This window comes from Cutaneotrichosporon cavernicola (genome assembly GCF_030864355.1).
Source record: "Cutaneotrichosporon cavernicola HIS019 DNA, chromosome: 1".
In the NCBI taxonomy this organism is placed as follows: Eukaryota; Fungi; Basidiomycota; class Tremellomycetes; order Trichosporonales; family Trichosporonaceae; genus Cutaneotrichosporon; species Cutaneotrichosporon cavernicola.
In genome coordinates, this window is record NC_083393.1 from 2,858,778 (window position 1) to 2,877,175 (window position 18,398).

At 58.1% G+C, this 18,398-nt stretch overlaps 7 protein-coding genes across 7 annotated transcripts; 4 read left to right on the forward strand and 3 right to left on the reverse strand.

Annotated features, from left to right (window-relative positions):
- Positions 1-195: 195 nt before the first annotated feature.
- Positions 196-1,864, forward strand: ALG2 (uncharacterized protein; the record flags this gene model as incomplete). Its single annotated transcript, XM_060596642.1, has 5 exons — positions 196-259; positions 296-412; positions 447-854; positions 896-1,079; positions 1,114-1,864. The coding sequence occupies 5 exons, from the start codon at positions 196-198 to the stop codon at positions 1,862-1,864; spliced, it is 1,524 nt and encodes a 507-aa protein (XP_060453615.1).
- A 39-nt stretch (positions 1,865-1,903) lies between these two features.
- CcaverHIS019_0110680 (uncharacterized protein) lies at positions 1,904-3,284 on the reverse strand (the record flags this gene model as incomplete). The annotated part of the gene is made up of 7 exons (XM_060596643.1): positions 1,904-2,127; positions 2,164-2,233; positions 2,270-2,598; positions 2,633-2,748; positions 2,787-3,047; positions 3,083-3,145; positions 3,181-3,284. 7 exons carry the CDS (start codon positions 3,282-3,284, stop codon positions 1,904-1,906), a joined length of 1,167 nt encoding a protein of 388 aa, XP_060453616.1.
- A 511-nt stretch (positions 3,285-3,795) lies between these two features.
- On the forward strand, positions 3,796-9,006 carry CcaverHIS019_0110690 (uncharacterized protein; the record flags this gene model as incomplete). Its single annotated transcript, XM_060596644.1, has 11 exons — positions 3,796-3,896; positions 3,933-4,022; positions 4,075-4,888; positions 4,924-5,004; positions 5,184-5,419; positions 5,454-5,789; positions 5,826-5,924; positions 5,959-6,051; positions 6,088-6,729; positions 6,765-7,008; positions 7,054-9,006. The coding sequence occupies 11 exons, from the start codon at positions 3,796-3,798 to the stop codon at positions 9,004-9,006; spliced, it is 4,689 nt and encodes a 1,562-aa protein (XP_060453617.1).
- Positions 9,007-9,124: 118 nt separating this feature from the next.
- On the reverse strand, positions 9,125-10,081 carry CcaverHIS019_0110700 (uncharacterized protein; the record flags this gene model as incomplete). Its single annotated transcript, XM_060596646.1, has 3 exons — positions 9,125-9,417; positions 9,669-9,812; positions 9,967-10,081. The coding sequence occupies 3 exons, from the start codon at positions 10,079-10,081 to the stop codon at positions 9,125-9,127; spliced, it is 552 nt and encodes a 183-aa protein (XP_060453618.1).
- Positions 10,082-11,205: 1,124 nt separating this feature from the next.
- On the forward strand, positions 11,206-12,075 carry TRAPPC4 (uncharacterized protein; the record flags this gene model as incomplete). Its single annotated transcript, XM_060596647.1, has 4 exons — positions 11,206-11,272; positions 11,405-11,578; positions 11,827-11,898; positions 11,969-12,075. 4 exons carry the CDS (start codon positions 11,206-11,208, stop codon positions 12,073-12,075), a joined length of 420 nt encoding a protein of 139 aa, XP_060453619.1.
- A 116-nt stretch (positions 12,076-12,191) lies between these two features.
- Positions 12,192-12,949, reverse strand: CcaverHIS019_0110720 (uncharacterized protein; the record flags this gene model as incomplete). Its single annotated transcript, XM_060596648.1, has 2 exons — positions 12,192-12,521; positions 12,674-12,949. The coding sequence occupies 2 exons, from the start codon at positions 12,947-12,949 to the stop codon at positions 12,192-12,194; spliced, it is 606 nt and encodes a 201-aa protein (XP_060453620.1).
- Positions 12,950-15,085: 2,136 nt separating this feature from the next.
- Positions 15,086-18,159, forward strand: CcaverHIS019_0110730 (uncharacterized protein; the record flags this gene model as incomplete). Its single annotated transcript, XM_060596649.1, has 8 exons — positions 15,086-15,143; positions 15,180-15,198; positions 15,235-15,260; positions 15,316-15,370; positions 15,417-15,447; positions 15,491-17,157; positions 17,192-17,834; positions 17,869-18,159. The coding sequence occupies 8 exons, from the start codon at positions 15,086-15,088 to the stop codon at positions 18,157-18,159; spliced, it is 2,790 nt and encodes a 929-aa protein (XP_060453621.1).
- Between the last annotated feature and the right edge of the window lie 239 nt (positions 18,160-18,398).

Genomic DNA, 18,398 nt, shown 5'->3' on the forward strand with positions numbered 1-18,398 from the left:
GGTGTTGATGTCAGTGTAGTCAGCATCTTCACACGAAATCTCGATCCAAGTAATGCTGTGGGGTTTATCCAATCCCTCCATATAAAGTCTCGTGCCTCCACTTGACCTCCACCGACGTGGATCGACATGTCGTCGTGCAGAGAGCATGTGTGAAGTGCCCAGTTGACTTGTTGTCGCCTCGTACATTCTTGCACCATGGCCAACCTGGCGAGCTCCAAGAAGCTCCGCATCGGCTTTATCCACCCAGATCTGGGAATTGGTGAGCTGATTAACGCACAATGACAACTAACCGCAGGCGGTGCGGAGCGTCTCGTCGTAGACGCGGCCGTGGCACTCCAGAACCTCGGCCACGAGGTCGTCATGTTCACCTCGCGACACGACCCAGAGCGGTGTTTCGAGGAGACACGTAACGGTTAGCCCTTGGTCAAGTTGCGAGCTGAGAGCAGGAACTTTCCCCGTGCATGTCCTCGGCTCGTCACTGCCGCGCAGCCTGCACCCCAAGCTGCCCATGACAATCGTGTTCTCCATCCTCCGCTCCCTCCTCCTGACGATCCTTCTCTTCTTGTCGCAGGTTATTCCACCACCAGCAGGGTTTATTAACCCCCTCGCGCCACTGGGCAAATTCGACGTCTTCTTCGTCGACCAGCAGTCCGTCTGCGTGCCCTTCCTCCGCATGCTCACGGGGACGCCGGTCGTGTTCTACTGTCATTTCCCCGACAAGCTGCTCAGTGGCGGGTGGGAGATTAGTGTGGGAGACGGGCCGATTGACCTCTTGCAGCGGGGCGCGGGACGGCAGAGCCTCCTCAAGCGCGTGTATCGCTGGCCGATCGACCGCCTCGAGGAATACACTACTGGTTAGCTTCATACCGTGCTCACAAGCTGACTACAGGCCAAGCTGACGTTATCCTGGCCAACTCCAAATTCTCGTCTCGCGTGTATGCAGCCGCGTTCCCCTCGCTCGCCAAGAACCCACCCAAGGTGGTGTATCCCTGCATCGACGTCGATGCGTACCAGAGCACCAAGGCGCGCAAGGGCAAGGGCCGAGCGAATGCCACCGACGGAGTTGCTCTGATTTCCTCGTGAGCTTTTACGAGTAGGCCAAGCTGATATTAGCGACCGACCTACGCTCGTCTCATTCAACCGCTTCGAGGCGACGAAGAACGTCGCACTCGCGATCGAGTCATTTGCAGAGATCAAGCGCGGCGGCCTTGTTCCGATGAGTGTTGCACAGAAGCTGCGCCTGGTCGTTGGTGGCGGGTACGACGACGCACAGGCGGACAACCGTGACACTTTGGCGGTGAACCAGGCGCTATGCGAACGGCTGGGCCTGAGTTACTACGTCCTCAAGGACACGGGCTCGGCGCCACAGCCAGAGGACGTCGACGTTCTGTTCATCCTGAACTTCACCACCGAGCAGCGCTCTGCCCTGCTGCTATCGCCGCACACGTTCGCGCTGCTGTACACACCGACGAACGAGCACTTTGGCATCGTGCCGATCGAAGCAATGGCGTGCGGCCTCCCCGTGCTGGCGTGCAACACCGGCGGGCCAACAGAAACGGTCATCGAGGGTATCACGGGGTACCTCCGCCCACCAATGGTGGAGGAGTGGGCACCGGCCCTCGCGGCACTGATTAACTTGTCAAACGAGGAGCGTGCGCGTTTCGCTAAGAACGGCAAGATACGTGTACGGGAGCAGTTCTCGAGTGCCCCCCTCGGACGCGAGCTCGACACCGCATGCCGCCAGGCCGCAGGGTCACCAGACCCACAGACGACTATTGGCGACAAGTTCATCCGCTTCGGCGCCATCATGATCGCCATCTCTGGCGGCATGCTCGTTATAGCGCTCGTCATGGGACGAGAGTAGGCACTTAGACCACGTGATACATTGTGCGAAGTAGTACATCTATTGTTGCCCAAATGACCAAACTGCCAGGCGGGAGTCCTTGGCACCCGTCTTGACGTGGACAGTGCTCTGCTCGACGACATCGTCATCGTCGGAATCGGAATCAGAATCGGTGTCCTCATTGCTGGAGAACTCGATGTCTGACGCCTGAAGATGTGCGCGGGAGCCAGCGCACGTGAGGAGGAGTGGCTGGTGCGCGTGAAACTGCACACTGTTCACGGCGTCTGATGTCAGCTTAGAACGGACCCGGTCCGGCTCACCTCCATGGAGCTTCTGCTCAAAGAGCACGTCGTATGTCGACCCGATGTCCCATACTCTCATTGTCCCGAACTGGACTATTTAGCGAGCACGGACAGTCCAACTCACCTCATCGCCAGACGCCAGCCACCGGCCCCACGGATCGACGTCGAACGCGAGTCGCTGGTTTGTCGAACCGCTCCGCGCCAGTCTCCCAACAGGCGCAGACGTGTCGCGCAGGTCGAATGGCTGGATCGCCTCTGAGCGGCGCGACGCGACGAAGAAAACGTTGGGGTCTAGTGGGTGGAACGCGATCTGGATGACCCCACCACCCTCAACGCCCTCGACGTGGGCTATCGCACTTCTCGTGTCCTCGTCGTATAAAACCACCGAGCCGGCAAACGACCCTGCCGCAAAAGTGGGATGGTGCGCGCTGAACGCCAAGGCGGAAATGATGCCTCTCATCAGTCACGCAAACAACAAGTACCGTACCTCGTTGTCCTCCCTTCTCCTTGCGCGTGAGACCGAGCTTGAGGCGCTCCCCAGTGTCGTAGCCGGGGCTCGCGATGTCGAAGACCTCGATCGCGTTCTCAAACCCGCAGTACAGCCTATCGTTAGCTTCGAGGCACTCCTTTCATAAGCTCACTTGTCAGCAGCGGTGTTGAACGCAAAAGAATACGGCGCGATGAAGCGTTCCCGGTGGTCCACGATGGGGTAGGACGCGCGTATTCTCCCGTCCGACGCGTCGATCAAGCGCACTGGCGCGTCTCGCACGCTCGCAACAAAGCAGAACGTCTCGGGTACGAGTCGTGACGCAGAAGGATACCATTGTGCTGCGTTGACCGAGTCAGGCTGCGGGAAGGTGCGCGGCTGGGCTAATCCGACAACTCCGCTTTCCTCATGCGTTCTGCCGTCAGTTCTGTGGAGAATCGGCAAGCGGACAGGTCATGCACGCTGAGCAGGCGATCTTCACCAGCCGTGAGGATGGCCGTCCCGTCCGTGGTCCTGCAGTCAGCGGCGTATGTGAGCAGGATTCGCACCACCTCGCGCTGCGGAAGAAGGACGGGCCGGCATCAGTCGAGGCCACGGGGCGCGCGGCAGCGAAGTCATACGCCGGCGCCGACCAGGTTGGCTGTGCATCCATCCGCCTCCCTTCCTCGATCCTTGGGGTGGCGTGAAGAGAAGAGGAGAAGTGGAGGGAAGGGTTGGAAAGGAGGTGGTGTTGACGGTGGCAAATTGGAGGAATCTGATCCGATCCAGCCCAGTTAAACACGCAATCTTGGGATAACAGTGAACAGTCGCGCTCGCCTTCTACCTTTCCTTATCACTACCTCCTCCTTCTCTAGCATCACACACCTCTCTTCCTGTTGCCCACTCTCAATCACTTCATATCTGCCTCCCCACATCCCGAAATCACCAACGCCGCTGACCTCAACACCGCTCTCCGCGCCTGCCGTGCCTCCAACTTGACGCCAAACCTGACCTTCATCGACTGGTGACATACTCGTCATACTTCTTCATTTCGCACGACTACCGCACCGCGGCCACGGAACGGCCATGCCCTCAAGCTCCTAACGCAGCAGATCGCTTACTGTGCTGTTTGGGCGCTTCATCATCTTCTTTCGTCACTACCACTAGGCGGAATGGAGAACATGATGGTGGAGGGGCAGTCCGACAACGAAATCGAGGTCGTGGACCCTCCCGTCACTGAACGAGCGCGCCCACGGCGGGGCACCTCTGCTGTCGGCATTGAAGAGTAGGTACCCTCGTCGATCAGACTGACTCGCAACAGCATGGCCGCTCAGCAGAAACAGCGCCGGACGGGCGAGCGCGTAAGCAAGCCTCCACAGTTCAGTACCAGGCGTTCCAGATCGCCTGATGAGTGAGTCGTCTTGTTGCGGGTCTAATGGAAGACATTCGGCCCAGTCTCGCAGTGACCGGCGAGGCAGCAGCGTGCGCACTTCCGCGTCGATCTCAGCCAAGAAAGACAAGCCTGGGAAGGCTAAGGGAAACGAGTCGCCGTTCAACATTGCCGGACCCTCGCGCCCTCGTAGGGGGACTTCAAAGAAGGTCAGCTACTCTTCTCCTGTGAAGCGTAGCGACGACCACGATGACCAGCAGCCAAACGCTGCGACCGAACCTCGCAGACGGACTCTGGACACTCAACCACAACGCCACAACGGAGAGCCGAGCTCGCCTACCTCCGCTCCCCAGCGTCGACGCGAGCTCGGCGACGAGAACGCTCTACCCTCCAACGCACGTTCCCAAATGGATTTCACCAGGCCGCGGAATGCGGAAGCGTCGAGTTCGCGCATCCGCCCCACTGCTTGCCCGTCTGGTGGCGGGCACAGCCTAGACTTAATACATATTGGCGATTCAGATGACGGTGTTGACAACGACGAGAACCGCCCGCCGCGCCCACAGTTCAATACCAGCAAGCAATTCCGGTCGACAGTGTCTATCGGTGCTACCGGTCCAGCAACCCCCAAGGGGAACGCGGTCGCGTCGTCTAGCCGAGGCACAGCTCGAGAACAACAGCCTAACGGCCATCGACCAGACCGCGAGCATCACCCATCATGGCCCTCTCACGATGCCTCCAGCCAGGAGGAAATTGAGCAGTTCTCATCTCTCGATTCTAGACTAACTCCACCCAAGGCCAAGGAGAAGGAGAAGGCTCTTCCAGAACCACATGCTCCGCGCGCTCGGAAGCAGATGCAGGACAAGAATGGCAACACTCCCATGCAGAAGGTAAGCCAGATGGATACCACTGGAAGCTCACACAGAACCTCACTCGACGGTCGCAATCGAAGCCTGTCTCGAAGACTCAGCAAATCCCTTCTTCGAAACTGCGTCGACATGTGCTGGTACGAGAGTGTTACCTCGAATCTTCGGAGCATTTGCTGCCCGTCACCAAACTCGAACTCGATTCCAGTCAAAAGATCCTTGTACTCAATAACGCTTCTCTAAGTGGGAGCATTAGCCTGCAGTCCATCCTCGCTGTTTATGTACGGCGCAGCTGACTTGCGACAGAGCTAACGCCTAGAAATGCATAGACGACAACTTCGTCCTGGACCTCTCTCTCGACCGCCAAGGATTGAAGCAGTTGGAGCCCTTACTTGACGACTTTGGTTTATCAAAGTCCGCCACAGAAGCCAGCGGGACCGCCTACACAGACATCCGCGTTCTTTTCGTTATGGAGGACGACCAAGAGCCCCGGCGATTTCTCACTGCAATGGCGGAAGCTGCGCCAGGCCTTGAGCACACGATTGAGAACAAACTGTGAGAGCCTCGTGACCTGCCGCTCACAAGACAGGCGTTCTGGGATCGATTTCCTCCACCACGGGGACTCGGATATGCGCCAGACGAAGGAGACGCCGGCTCAATCTTCTCCTATGGTGAAAGCTGCGGACGCTGCCATGCGCCGACAAGGAGTGCTCTCGACTGGACGTCCCAAACCAGTCGGTGCCGTAGTCAAAACAACAGCTCAAATGGATTCACGGCAGACCACTTTAAAGCTACAAGGAACCCGCAAGAGCTCGAGGCTTGCGAACTCGGATCGACCGACCAACAGGTACAACGAATCTTCGCCGACGCCAGAGCAAGACGGGGCCGTTGTCTCGGTTCCTCCACCAGTCGACAAGAAGGAGTTGTGCGTCATAAAAGGGGTTTCATGATCTGACGCCAGCCTCTTCCATCTCCATGGCCTGGACATCACAGCTGGAGAACGACATCGGCTTGCGTCCAACGATTTTCTCAATGATACGTTCTTGGAGTTTGGGCTGCGGTGAGAACACTGCTCGAGTTGATGTTAACAACAGATATGTCCTCGACCAGCTGCGACCGGAGACGAGGGACGAGGTCCACTGCTTTAACTCGTTCTTTTACTCCAAGCTGTCGGACAAGTCGTCGAGGTGAGGAGAGAAGTGGCGTTTTGCACTGACTTCTAGGAAATCTGCACCTTCAGACGTCTCATGGGCGGGTTACGACGCCGTGAAGCGTTGGACAAGGAAGGTTGACGTCTTCAGCAAGAAGTTCATCCTCGTCCCCGTCAACGAGTCGTATCACTGGTACCTCGCTGTCATTTACAACCCACGAGCAGCTCTCGACTTCGCGCGTGCCTCCATGCCTTCGCTCACGGATGCTCTGAGAGACGATCTTGAGAGTCGGAGATCTTCAACGTCTGCTGGAGGAGTGGCCTCAGGCGATAACCGTGAAAGCGTCACGAGAGACGCGAGTCGGTCATCCGGGGCATGTACGCCTGACGGAGGACGCCCGGTTCCCACGCACAACGAGTACAGTTCAGACACCGATCCGCTAAACATCATCGACCAGCCGGACGATGAGCCCGAGGGCAAAGAGGAACGTGATGTTGGAGATGTGCGAGCTGGTGTCAACAAGTTGCAACTGGAGGCCGCTGTCCCACAGCCGATACAGTCGGCAACATTCGATCTCTTCACCGAACAGTCGTTTGGCGACATGGGGACTGGTGCCAATGCCAAGGAATCCACGTCCCGAGTGTCATCGCCTCCGCCTGCCAAGAAGGGGAGGAAGCCTCACCGCCCGGATTACGACATCCTGGGCACTCACGAGTGAGCTATTCAAGAATCGCAAAACTGACGTGCAGGACATGGATCTTCACACTCGATTCCATGGGTAACAGCAGACACCCATCTGTGGGTAAGGACCTCATGAGGTGGCTCCGCTTCGAGGCGCGGGACAAGCTCAATGAAGACGTGGACTCGGCGACAGTCCACTACTTCGAGGGCAAGTGCCTGGACCAGCCCAACTTCTTCGACTGTGGCCTCTATCTCATCCACTTTGCAAAGCAGCTTCTACTCAAGAGCGACGACGTCCTTCGCTTCATCGGCGTGAGTCTTGGTGTGCGCGTCCTGCGCAGGTGCTAACTCCGGCAGGGTGCGCCGAGGCCTGCTGGGATCGAGGGTCACGTGGAATGGGAGCTGAAGAAGAATGAGGTATGGGCCGCACACGAGCCGAGCACATTGCGGCGGGATTGGATTGAGATCATCGATGTCCAGACTCAGACGTATCGCAGTCTCAACGACACGGCGACGACTGGCCAGGCTGTACAGGGCCCCGGCCCACCCGCGTCTCAGCTCTCCGTCCAAGCCCTCTCCCAGGTACCACCACCGCCTGAAGCACATGCACCATCGGTAGCGCCGACTCAGACTCTTGACCCTGAGACCTCGGCGGGCCACACAGGCAGTTCTACGCTCGCCTCAACTTCTGTCTACACGCGGCTGCCAGCGCCTTTGTCTCCGTCACCCGTGAGGGAAGAGAGTGAGGTCGCCGCGCACGGCGACAGCTTTCGAGACCCAAGTTCCTCAGCCGGCATCCTTTGCGTTGGGGCGCAGGACAAACCCGATGACGAACCCGTTCCGAGGCCTCCCGTGTCGCACTGCATTAGCAACTCCGACGAAGAGGAGGAGGAGATCGAGGAACGCCAGGGCGGCGACGGCCTTGAGGGCCATGGCCGCGCCAGTCCCAAGAATGACGAGGACGACGAATCAAAGCATGAGGAGATTGGCCGTGAGACTCAAGCAGCAACAGACATTGTCAAGTTTCATGATCGGTTTAAGCAAGCCGATGAGGAACCACCGAACCAGTTGCACGACTGCGATGGTGGTGATGGCGATGATCTCTGCCGCCGGGCCATAATCGACCCGAACATGCAATCCCCTACGAGAGATGGTACCCCTTCCATGTGGCCGGGCTGGGCCTCAAACTTGCCCGTCGCTTACCCCGATGAGGAGATGGACGTTGATCAAGCCAGAGGCTCCGAAATCGATCCCTCGACAACACCAGCCTCTCGCACCATCCTGTCTCCCAGCGCCATCGACCCTTTTGCGGACTTGGGCACCTCCGAGCCTATCCACCGACTATCGGGGGGAGGCGGCCGAGCAGACCCGAGACGCTCTTCAACTGTGTGCGCTGAGCGCGGCACCACTTCTCAACCGCACCCGTCGGAGGCCGAAGTCCTCGTGGCAGCTTCGAGCTCACAGAGTAAGTCGCCGCCTTCCGGAGCACATGATAGCGGGAGCTCGTTGGCCGCGGTGTCCGCCTCTCAGCTGGGCGAAACGCCCACGTACAACCCCTACCGGATGAACTACAAGCCGCCCGACCAACCAGCTCCTTCTGCGGATGTCATCTCCGTCGACGATGATTCCCCAGACGACAGCCGTGCTGGCCCAGCAACCTCGCGCCGTCAGAACACGGAGCGGCGGGACTCGCAGCGCGCCCTTCGCTTGCAAGAGGTATCAAATGACAGCCCTGGACCTCACCGCCCCACAACTCGGCGCGCGAACCGCCGCCTAGTCCCGGCCTCATCTGACGAGGAGGTGTGCGCTCGATCCAACCCTCCTCGCGGCGCCAGCCAGCGGCGTGCCTCGACTGCGCATGACGTTATCCTCAAGAGCGGCGACGGTGTGCTCGGTGACTCTGAGGGGTCCGACCACGAGCCGGTACCGGCTCGAGCCGCCAAACCTCGGAGCAAGCCGACGCCGACAGTTAAAGCGAACGGCAAGGCGATTGAGGCTCAGCCAGAGATGCGTGGGTCCGCGGCCTCGCCGGTTGTCGTTACCGACGAGGACTGCGAAGACGGGGAACCCGCTGCTGGTCCGTCTGACCGACCAGAGCGCGAGGTATCACTCGAACCAATGAGGCCTAAGCGTCGGCCGACCAAGACATACGCACACGGTGCAGTAGGCAAGAACAAGAGGAGGAAGACAGTGCAAGGTGAGACAGGCCAACAGAAGATCCTCAGCTTCTGGGCCCCAAACGAGGCTGGAATCCAAAGTGAGAAGCGAGGCAGGTCCGCCGAGGACCCGTACCTCCTCGACGACGAGTAGCATACCATCATTCATTAGCCAATAGTTAGTTCGTGTAGCATTGTGTGTGGCCTCGTGAGCATGTGGAGTGGAATGCATGGATAGTGAAACAACAGTGTTAGTCGATGCTTGCTATACGCTAAACGCTCGGCCCTTCGCCGGGCTGGCCTCCGTCGGCCAGCTCCCACCACACCCGCCCGGCATCCGTCGTGGGCGCAAAGAAGGGACAGCGCTGGCGGAACACGTCGAGGGTGCGTTTCCGGATGATGGCTTCGATCATGACTTCAGAGTCGAGTTGCTCGGCGATGCGCTGCTCCTCGAGCGCACCACGGTGTGGTGACGGCGCCGACTCGCCGGCCTTCTTTGCGGCCGCGGACGCCTCGACCGTCTTCTGGCAGTATGTGAGGAGAGTTTGGCGGTGGGCCCAGCCGGCTGGTGTTAGCGAACACTGGTCACTGGTCTCGAAGCTCGGCATGCCACGCCTGGACTCTCATGCACCTGCGCTCCTAGCGTGATCTCGTCACCCAACTCCGTCCTCGCAGTCCCCATCTCTCCAACCCAACTTGTTCCTCTCTCATCGCATCCCAGCCTCGTCGCACTCTTGATCATCGCGCTCCGGTCCCTTCCCGCTCTGGCCTCATTCCATCACCCAACCCTTCCCCGCCTCCACCAATATGACTCACCCATCATTTCGCTCCACATCTGGGCACACATGCCCTCGTTCCCGCTCCCCTTGCCTTCGCGCGCCTCATCGCGGAGCTGGGCTTGCGCGCGGTTCAGGCGCGTGACCACCTGGTCGTCGAGCTTGCGATATTGCCGCACGAGGTCTGTGAATGAACAGAATGAGTAGGCCGAGGGAGGACGGGATGACGTTGAGAGGAGTGATCAACCGGGGGTGAATTCAATGAGAGACCACGAGACGACGGGATTCCAAGAACATTGTCAGCATGGCCACCTCATATAGACGACGCGACGACTCACCTCGGAACACTGTCAGGTTGAAGCAAGTCTCGGCGCCGAGTGTGAGGGTCTTGGGCGGCGGGGCCGGAAAGGTGTCGGCGTAAGCGCTCGCTGTGCCGAATGGGGGTGGGTTCATAGTATAAATTGGTCAAGTTGAGTGGTGCTAGTGCAAGTGGGAAGTAATCTAATCGCCATCTCGGGCAATGACGACGGCTCTCTGGCCGGCAGTGGTGGAGGTACGCCACACGCAGAAACGCCGAAGTTCCAGGCCGCTCGCACCTTTACCTCCACCCTGTGCCATTATATTTGAGCGGATCTTGCATCTACGTTGACCATCATCCCATCCAGTCCAGACACAAAATCAACGCGTCCGCAAGGTTAGTCTCCTCTCTTCTCGTGACGTGTTCTGCATCGCGCTGCACGTCGCGCATTACCCGGATGACCTTCTATTCTCTCCCCGTCTTACCGACCATGTCGAACGAGATAGGGCTCCCCTTCGCGGGGGAGTCTGGAACCCCGCTATACGCGGGCTCATGGCGCTTGCCAGTGCCTTTGTCTGATCCACATTTCGCTCATTGCTTTCTTTGATCGCGAGCTGACAACAGGTCTTCATTTGAAGCTGCTTTGCGGCGCGGATGTAATGACAAGAGTGAGTGTCTCGCCTGTCCCGGCTTGCTTCAAGCCTTTTTATGATGAACCAACACCAAAACCATACGCAGTTTCCACTGTAGCGTCCTCCCTGCCAGGAGTAGTTCGTTGTTGTGCGCTGCGCTCTGCGGGTTGAGTGCCCCGGCCGCGGATTGAACCTTCTTGCGGTTGGGCGCATTCCTTGCGGGCCCGAAAGGGCAGCCGGCAACGCGTGCGGCGGCGACGAGATGCTGTGAAGTTTTTTCTTCCTTGGATGTCTGATCCCTTTGCTCGACGCTTCGAGAATGATTGCTGACAGCAGTCGGAACTTGGGAACGTGAGAACACCTCGCGATTGTAGTGTATTGTAGTTGCTATGTTGATTGTTTCTTCATTGAATGGCGTGGGAGGTGAAGGTAGCATGTGTGTCTCCGCAAACAATTCTGAAGCCATGACGCAACTCTTCGTCGTCCTTTTTTTTATACTCTAATGTCTTCGCTCTTTTGCGTCTGAAACAATGGACAGCCATGCAGTGACACAGTGTCGAGCAAGCGACGGAACCAAATACCTCGTAGGCGACGTGACATGACGTTCGCGTCTCATTGAGCATTACAACAACCACCTCGCAATCACCATGACAGTCCACGCCCTCTGGGTCATCAACAAGGCCGGCGGCCTCGTCTTCAACCGATATTACAGTGGTGTGTACTTTGTATACCGGTGGTGCAAGTGCTGACGCTATCTCCCTTCGTCTTCCCCTCACTGGACTCCCAACTCTGTCTCCTCCTCGTTCCGTGTCCGGCCTTGTTCCCATACCTTAACTCCGCCCACAGACACACTTCCCAAACTCGAGCCTAACGCCCTCCTCATTCTCGCCGGCACGCTGCACGGCATCCACGCCATCACGGCGCGCCTGTCCCCCGCTCCGCCGCCTGGTGCGCTGTCGGCGGGACTTCAGAGTTTTGAGGCTGAGGGATGGGGTGGAAGCGTGTATCTCACGCCGACTGGTGAGTGGAGTTGGAGGCGCGGAGGGAGCAGGGCGGAGAGAAGGGAGGGAGGGAGGGAGGGAGGGAGGGAGGGAAGGAGGAAGGACGGTGAGGGGAGGCTGAGGCATGACCTTGATGAGCGCCCACTTCACAAGGTGCGATGTATATGCGCTGGCCCGCGCATCACACAACAGGGATGTGTCGTCGCGACGCCTGGATGGCAGTTGGAGGATCCAGCTACGTGCGCCGCATCCTTGAGCTGACTCCAGGTACCAAGTTCGTGCTCCTCCACTCGCTTGGGCACCCGGTCGATGACTTGCTCAAGCGCGTGTACGAGATCTGTAAGTGTCTGGCGTTCCCAGCCCTGGGACCTGTCCAGCTCGAAACGATACCTGACCAAACTAACGGCAGACTCGGATGCCGTGATGAAGAACCCGTTCCACACACCCGAGATGCCCATCAACTCGAGTCAGTTCGAGAGTCGGCTACAGACTCTCATTGGGACCGCGAATGCGTAAACCCCAGCGCTCCAGCTTGACCTGGAGGAATCATACCCTGCATTGATACCGGCTTCCATAGCTCTTAGTACAAGATACGTGCATAGTCCAGACAACAGAATACAATATAGGAGCGCTTAGTACTTTACAGTACCGTCCAGGTAGAATATCATGCCGTTGCTGGCGACCTTTGTGCCTACAACCTTAGCGTCGCCGGGTACCACGCGCATGTCGTCGCCAGTCTTCTTCACGGTCACCGTGGTGCCACCAAGCGTCTCGGCTGGCTTGCCGTACTCGATGTCGCCGGAGACAATGTGGGCGGAGAGGAATGCCTCGACATTGTGCCTTGCGTCTTCGTCCGATGTGGTGCCGCTGGGGTTGTTGTGCGGCTTGTGCGGGAGGGCCATGATGGCCTCATCGGTTGGTACGAAAAGTGTGGTGTGGCCAGCACGCGTGAGCCGCGCCGTCTGGTGTGAGCACGGCCAAAACAATGCCCTTGGTAGCCAATGGTGCCCGAGCCCCATCACGGCCTCCTGGTGGACGGCGTACAAGTGACGTACGAGCTGAATAGCTGATCTTCCACACAGGTATACGAAGCCTTTCTTCCACCCCGACTCACCACAGAAGAAACATCCCGCGCATATTCCCACCACAATGACGCCTGGCGCTCAAGCGTAAGCGCGTCGGCGAGACTAAGCCCCGACGGCCCAGAACCCGGGGTGACGGGGTTGAAAACTGTTTGGTCCTTGTCCGCAATAACCTCGACAAAGCCGTCAGCCGCATGCTTCGGTGGTACAGGCCGGGCGGCAGCAGGAGCAGCAGCCGCGTGGTGGGACGAAGCGAACGCGACACCCATGACTGCGACGAGGGTGGTGAAGAATGTAATGTGCCGCATGGTGGAGTGGGTGGTGGGGATGATGATGTAGGATGGGCCGAGATGGAGCGGCGAGATGACTGGAAGATTTGGGTCCGTGCTGCCCCACTCTGTTTGGGAACTGGCCATGTTTGTGTGAATTGGGAAAGGCAAAGTGAAGTTTACTAACTGCTCTCATACTATTGTGCACGCGACTGCCTTGTATGCGATGTTAGGACCTGACATGGTGCAAGCTAAACGTCGTTTGAGGATACAGACTTTTAGAGGCGCTCCGGAGGGAGATGAAGACTCTCGCCTCCAAGTTGCAAGGATCTGCTGAGCGTTCGTCTCATCTTTGGGGCCGATCCTCGACTTGTACCGCGGCCCAAACCCACCGAGCGACCTCCTCCATCGGCTTTTGGGCGCCGACAGATTCTCACATGCACCGACGATACCCTGTACGCTGCTGATCCCTCTCGAGCCGCTTGCGCTCAAACTCGGAGCCCTCACTCCCCGACTGCGTCGCTCCCATCATGGACTCGTGGTGCACATGCGCTGGCTTTGACCAATTGACCAATCCATTGAAAGACGACCTCATCATCACATACCTTGCTTTGAGGTTTGGGACCACATGGGCACTTTGGAACTCGGGCGTACTCTTCTCCGAGGGTCGAACGACGGGGCTCACCAGCAGCTCGTCCGGCGCTCGTCGAGTTGCTCGCCTCCGAACAGTGCGCGCGCATCCTTTGAACATTCTTCGGAGCATGTGGTCCATCGTTCTGACAACTCTTGTCACCGCTTCAAATAGTCGCACTTGAGCAGCAGGGTTAACATGACGCGGTCGCAATAGCCTTTGGTACCTGCCCAGACAATAGCACTAGGGTGCAACTCGCGGAGCTTGACGTCTTGTTGACAGTGGCGGGTTGCTCAAGTTGAGCGCTGGGCCTGGATCCAATGTAGGCTCCAGTCGGCTCCCGAAGAGCGGCCGAGCAGGCAGCCGGGGGCCTATCTATGTAATCAGGTAGATATTCAGGTAAGTTTGGATGACGTGTATACGTAGTTGCTGTACCTGGGTTCTGGTCGCACGACCGTCACAGCTCACAGGTTGTGGTGCACGCATTGTTGGTCAAATCGACCATTGACGAATCCTGTCCTGTTTGTGGGTTTGTCAGTCGTGCTCTTGTGTATACAACTGTATGCATCCATGGTTTAAGCGCTTTATCATCTGGGACTGGCTTGTGCCAACGGAGACACGTGCTTGTTATGAGCCGGCGGAGATGGATTGAGGTCCTTGCCACTTGCCGCAATTTAATGACGAGATCTGGTGGATTTGGTCGATCTTGTCAGTTGCAGCACATTGCAAACGCCATGACGATCTTTGTCGATCTGCGATCTCCACTGGATCTGGACCCGAGGGAGCGGAATGCGTTCCCATCCGCATATCTGAGTGGGGGCGCTTTAAATGACTAAAGGGGCTGAACAATGGGAATGCCTAGAAAGCTAGAAAGGGCTCACGTGCCGCCATCAGCTTGAGAGAATCCAACGCTGATTCGTGTGAAGAAGGGGAGTGTGAGTGGAGTGTGAGTGGAGTGGGAGCGGAGCGGAAGCGATCAGAGTGCAGGACATCAGGACATTGGTAGGACAAGTTGTGTTTAGTAGCATAATAACAATGTATACAGCAAGTAGATAGGAATAGGATGGGTCAGGCCTGGAATGCCGCTCAATAAGCCGAGGACTTGGTCAGTCACGGGTCTCATTAACCCATTAACCCATTAACCCCCTCCCTTCCCCCCTCCCTCCTATACCTCTTATCATCAACCATATCGTCTTGTCTCTTCATCTTGAACTCTCCTTTCATCATCTTAGCCATCATCTCCATCCCGCCTTCGACATTGAATACTCTTTGATAAGATCACACCCTCCTTCTTCTTGCCCCACCTTGTCACCTGTATCACTTCGCTCCTGCATTGCGGCCTGACGTCGTCACCGCCCGCCGTGATCGTTGTCGTTGTCCTCCCATCGGCACTCTACGCTCGCTACCGAGGCGAGTAAATCCTCCACCTTCCTTGGCCCTCTGTGTGCACAACAGATGGGCCATCTGGACCAACAACCCTACCCCTCCACTCGGCCCTCTGATCACCCACAACTACTGGCGGCATGAGCGACTCGCACGCCGCGATGCAGAATGGTACTGGCCGCGCTGCTCGCCTTCCCTCTTCCTCCTCAACCGCCAATGGTGAGCGACACCCATTGCATCGAAAGCTCACATCAGGGTCGAACACCTCTCAGGAGTGAGGACTCACGCGAGGACCGACAACTGACAGCAGGCCCGAGACTCGGCCCCAGTCCGAACGTGAGTCCCACTGCCTTTAGCCCACGAGTGGCCCCTCGCTGTCCGCTGAACCCAGTGTCTAAAAAGGTCGATGTGTCGCACTATCCGCATTATGGACTCAAGAGGGGCATGTACGTCGCACTGCTCGGAGATTACCCTCACGACCACTGACTTCAGGGCGTGCACATTCTGTCGGCGTCGGAAGTTGGTGAGCCTCAGGACACCGCCGCCCGATGGCAGGCTAACTGCAGCGATGTTCTGGAGATCGCCCGCAGTGTACAAACTGTGTCAAGTACACCAAAGTGTGTGAATATGGACCGCCTGACAAGTCGGAGAAGAAGAAGCAGTCTCAGCAACAACAACAACAGCACCAACAACAGCAGCAGCCGCAGCAGCAGCCACATGCTCAAACGCAGATTTACGTCGCTCCACAGCAGCACCAACCAGCTTACAGCAACGCGTCATATGGCAACGGGATGCCCGTGGGCGCTGCTGCCACGGCTGAATTCACGCCGCTGCAGCAGCTGCATGCAGGCCCGATGTACGACAGCCTGCCGGGCGCCCCTTCCGTTTCGACCGACTACATGAACGACATGCTGATGGAGCCAAACATGATGGGCCCAGGAAGCTACTCTGCGAACATGACGTCGTACGGTGCGGCACCGTTCGGCCCACTTGGCTCCACCGACTTTAGCCAGCCCTCGCCATTTGTCAACTCGCCAATGTCGACAGCAACATCCGCAGGGACGAGCCAGCAACTGATGCAGACGCCGACCCCATCCATCCCTCAACAGCAGCATCTGGCGCAGCCAATCATTGGAATGCCTCCCTACGTTGCCCCGAATGGACCGGAGTCGTTCTCCTTTCCCAACGCCTCGGAGAACACCCTGCAGAACCCGTGGTCAACGGCAGCATCGGCGTCGTACCCAACGCCTCAAAACTCTACTGGTTACGAGACGGCTCCCAGTACACGGGGCCAGTCGCAGACCTCAATGTTTACGGACTCTTCCATGACCACTGAGCCAATGTTTGACGCCGCCATGTCGGCAGTACCAGAGATGACCGCCTCCATTACCCAAGTCACGTCCGATCCTTCGACGCCAGACGAGCGCATGCGATTCAAGCGGGGTTCCGGGACTGGGTCCTCTGGGCAAGGAACACCAGAACCGAGCAATCGCCTGGCGTCGAGAATGTATCATCAAACAAATCTACACTACGTCGCCAACCTAAATCCAATTGACGGGCTGACAGAACGCCTCGGCGAGTTCCTGTTCAGCCCAAACGGGAGCGCCGTCAAGGACGATGAGGGGGCCAAACGGGCGAGGCCACACCGCGCTAGCAGTGGCGCGCAAAAAGCAGGCAGTATACGGGGACAGGATACCTCATCCTCTGTCAACCGCATGCGTACCGAGTACGACGGCTTATCGGAGGCGGCACGCACGATCCTGCTCGACTGTTTCCTGGCGCACGCTACTTTGTTCTTTGAGATGAGCGTGCCCCGGTTCCGCTATCGCCTGTCGTTTACCGACAAGCGGCGGCCAAGCCTCGCGCTTCTGAATGTCATGTACCTGTGGGCGACGCGCATGTCCAACTCGCCGCAAATGGTTAACATGGAAAAGCACTTCTTCGAGGAGGCGTGCAAACACCTGGAGATCTCGACGTCGACGGTCGACCGCCTCATTGATGCGGTACGCGCGGCCATGCTCCTCTCCGCGTACTCGCACTCGTCGGGGCGGCATCACGAGGGTTGGTGCCTCGGCGGACTCGCGAATCGCCTCGTGTTGTCGTGTGGCCTGCACCGCATTCATTCCAACGTGCACCAGCCAGAGCCGAAGAAGAACCCCTTCCTCCGTAATCGTGTCTTTCTCCTCCCGCCACCTGCGGACGCGGTGGAGCTCGGCGAGAGGTTGCATCTCTTGTGGGTCGATTTGTGAAGCGAAGCTTACGTGCAGCTGGGCCGTGCTGGCGATAGACCGTTGCAGCTCGTTGGCGACCGGCTACTCGTCCGGCCTGAAAGATGAGGACATCTCCACGCCATTTGCACGGCATCTCACAGACGTGGCCTCTGGGAATGTATCTGAGCGCGACGATTACACGATCAGGGACCTGTATCGAGGCCGCTCGATCGACTTCTCCAGCGACACAGCATACACTAAGTGGGTCAAGTGTGTGGTCATCCTCGAGCGCGCAAGCAAGTTATCATTCCTGGAGCCTGCGGACGACTCACCATACGCGCAGGCCTGGAATCAGTACCGTCTCACGTTACACCGTGACCCAATGCAGGCGCCCCCGCCGGAGCATCTCAACCAGCCCCGGTTCCGCAACCCGCGCGACTACCGCGAGTGCCTGCTTGCGATCGATCAACTCGTGGCGGTGCTGGGTGTGGACGGCGTGTTCCCTGTGGAGCGCAATGTGCAGGCGCAACAGAATGGCGCGCCTGAGCCCCAGATCACGACCAACATTCTGATGCTGCACCACATGATCGCGGCGGTCTACATGATGCTGCATGACATCAACTCGCTGGACGTTGATAACACGGAGGCGCTCAAGGCCGCTCGCAAGAGTGTTATGCTTTTCCGCAACATGCCGCAACTGGTGAGCTTCCAATTCTTGGTGAAACTAACAGCAGCCATTCACAGATGTCGACGCGTTCCTGGTGTTGATCTGGAGCCTAAACGCCAAGGTCCTCATCAAGGAGGCGCACCGCCTAATGAAGCTTGGCAAGGGGGATAGCGCGCGCGCAGTTGCCGCTGAAGCGGAGACGATAATCGGGGAGATGACGCGTATCGGCGAGACAATGTACGTCGCACGGACACAAGCCGAGGCTGTCAAGGAGCTCAAAGAGGCGGCACTGTCGCCCGCGGGCAACACCGACAGTATGCCCCAGCTGGAGAGTTTTATGTTCCCACAACATATGTAACACAACGGAAAGTCACAACGCATAGCCATCAAGCGCATCATGAACTACTCAATCATGGATAATTGAGATTCTAGGACCATCCGGACGATGATGCATCGCATCGTGTGTGGTGAGAGGGCACCAAAGAATGGCATGAGAAGCAGGGCTGTTTCGCGCTCGGGTGCAAGTCATCCATTACCTGCCACTACTATACGGAAGAGGCAACGCTATATGTCCGTCCAGCGTCCACCGAGAATAAA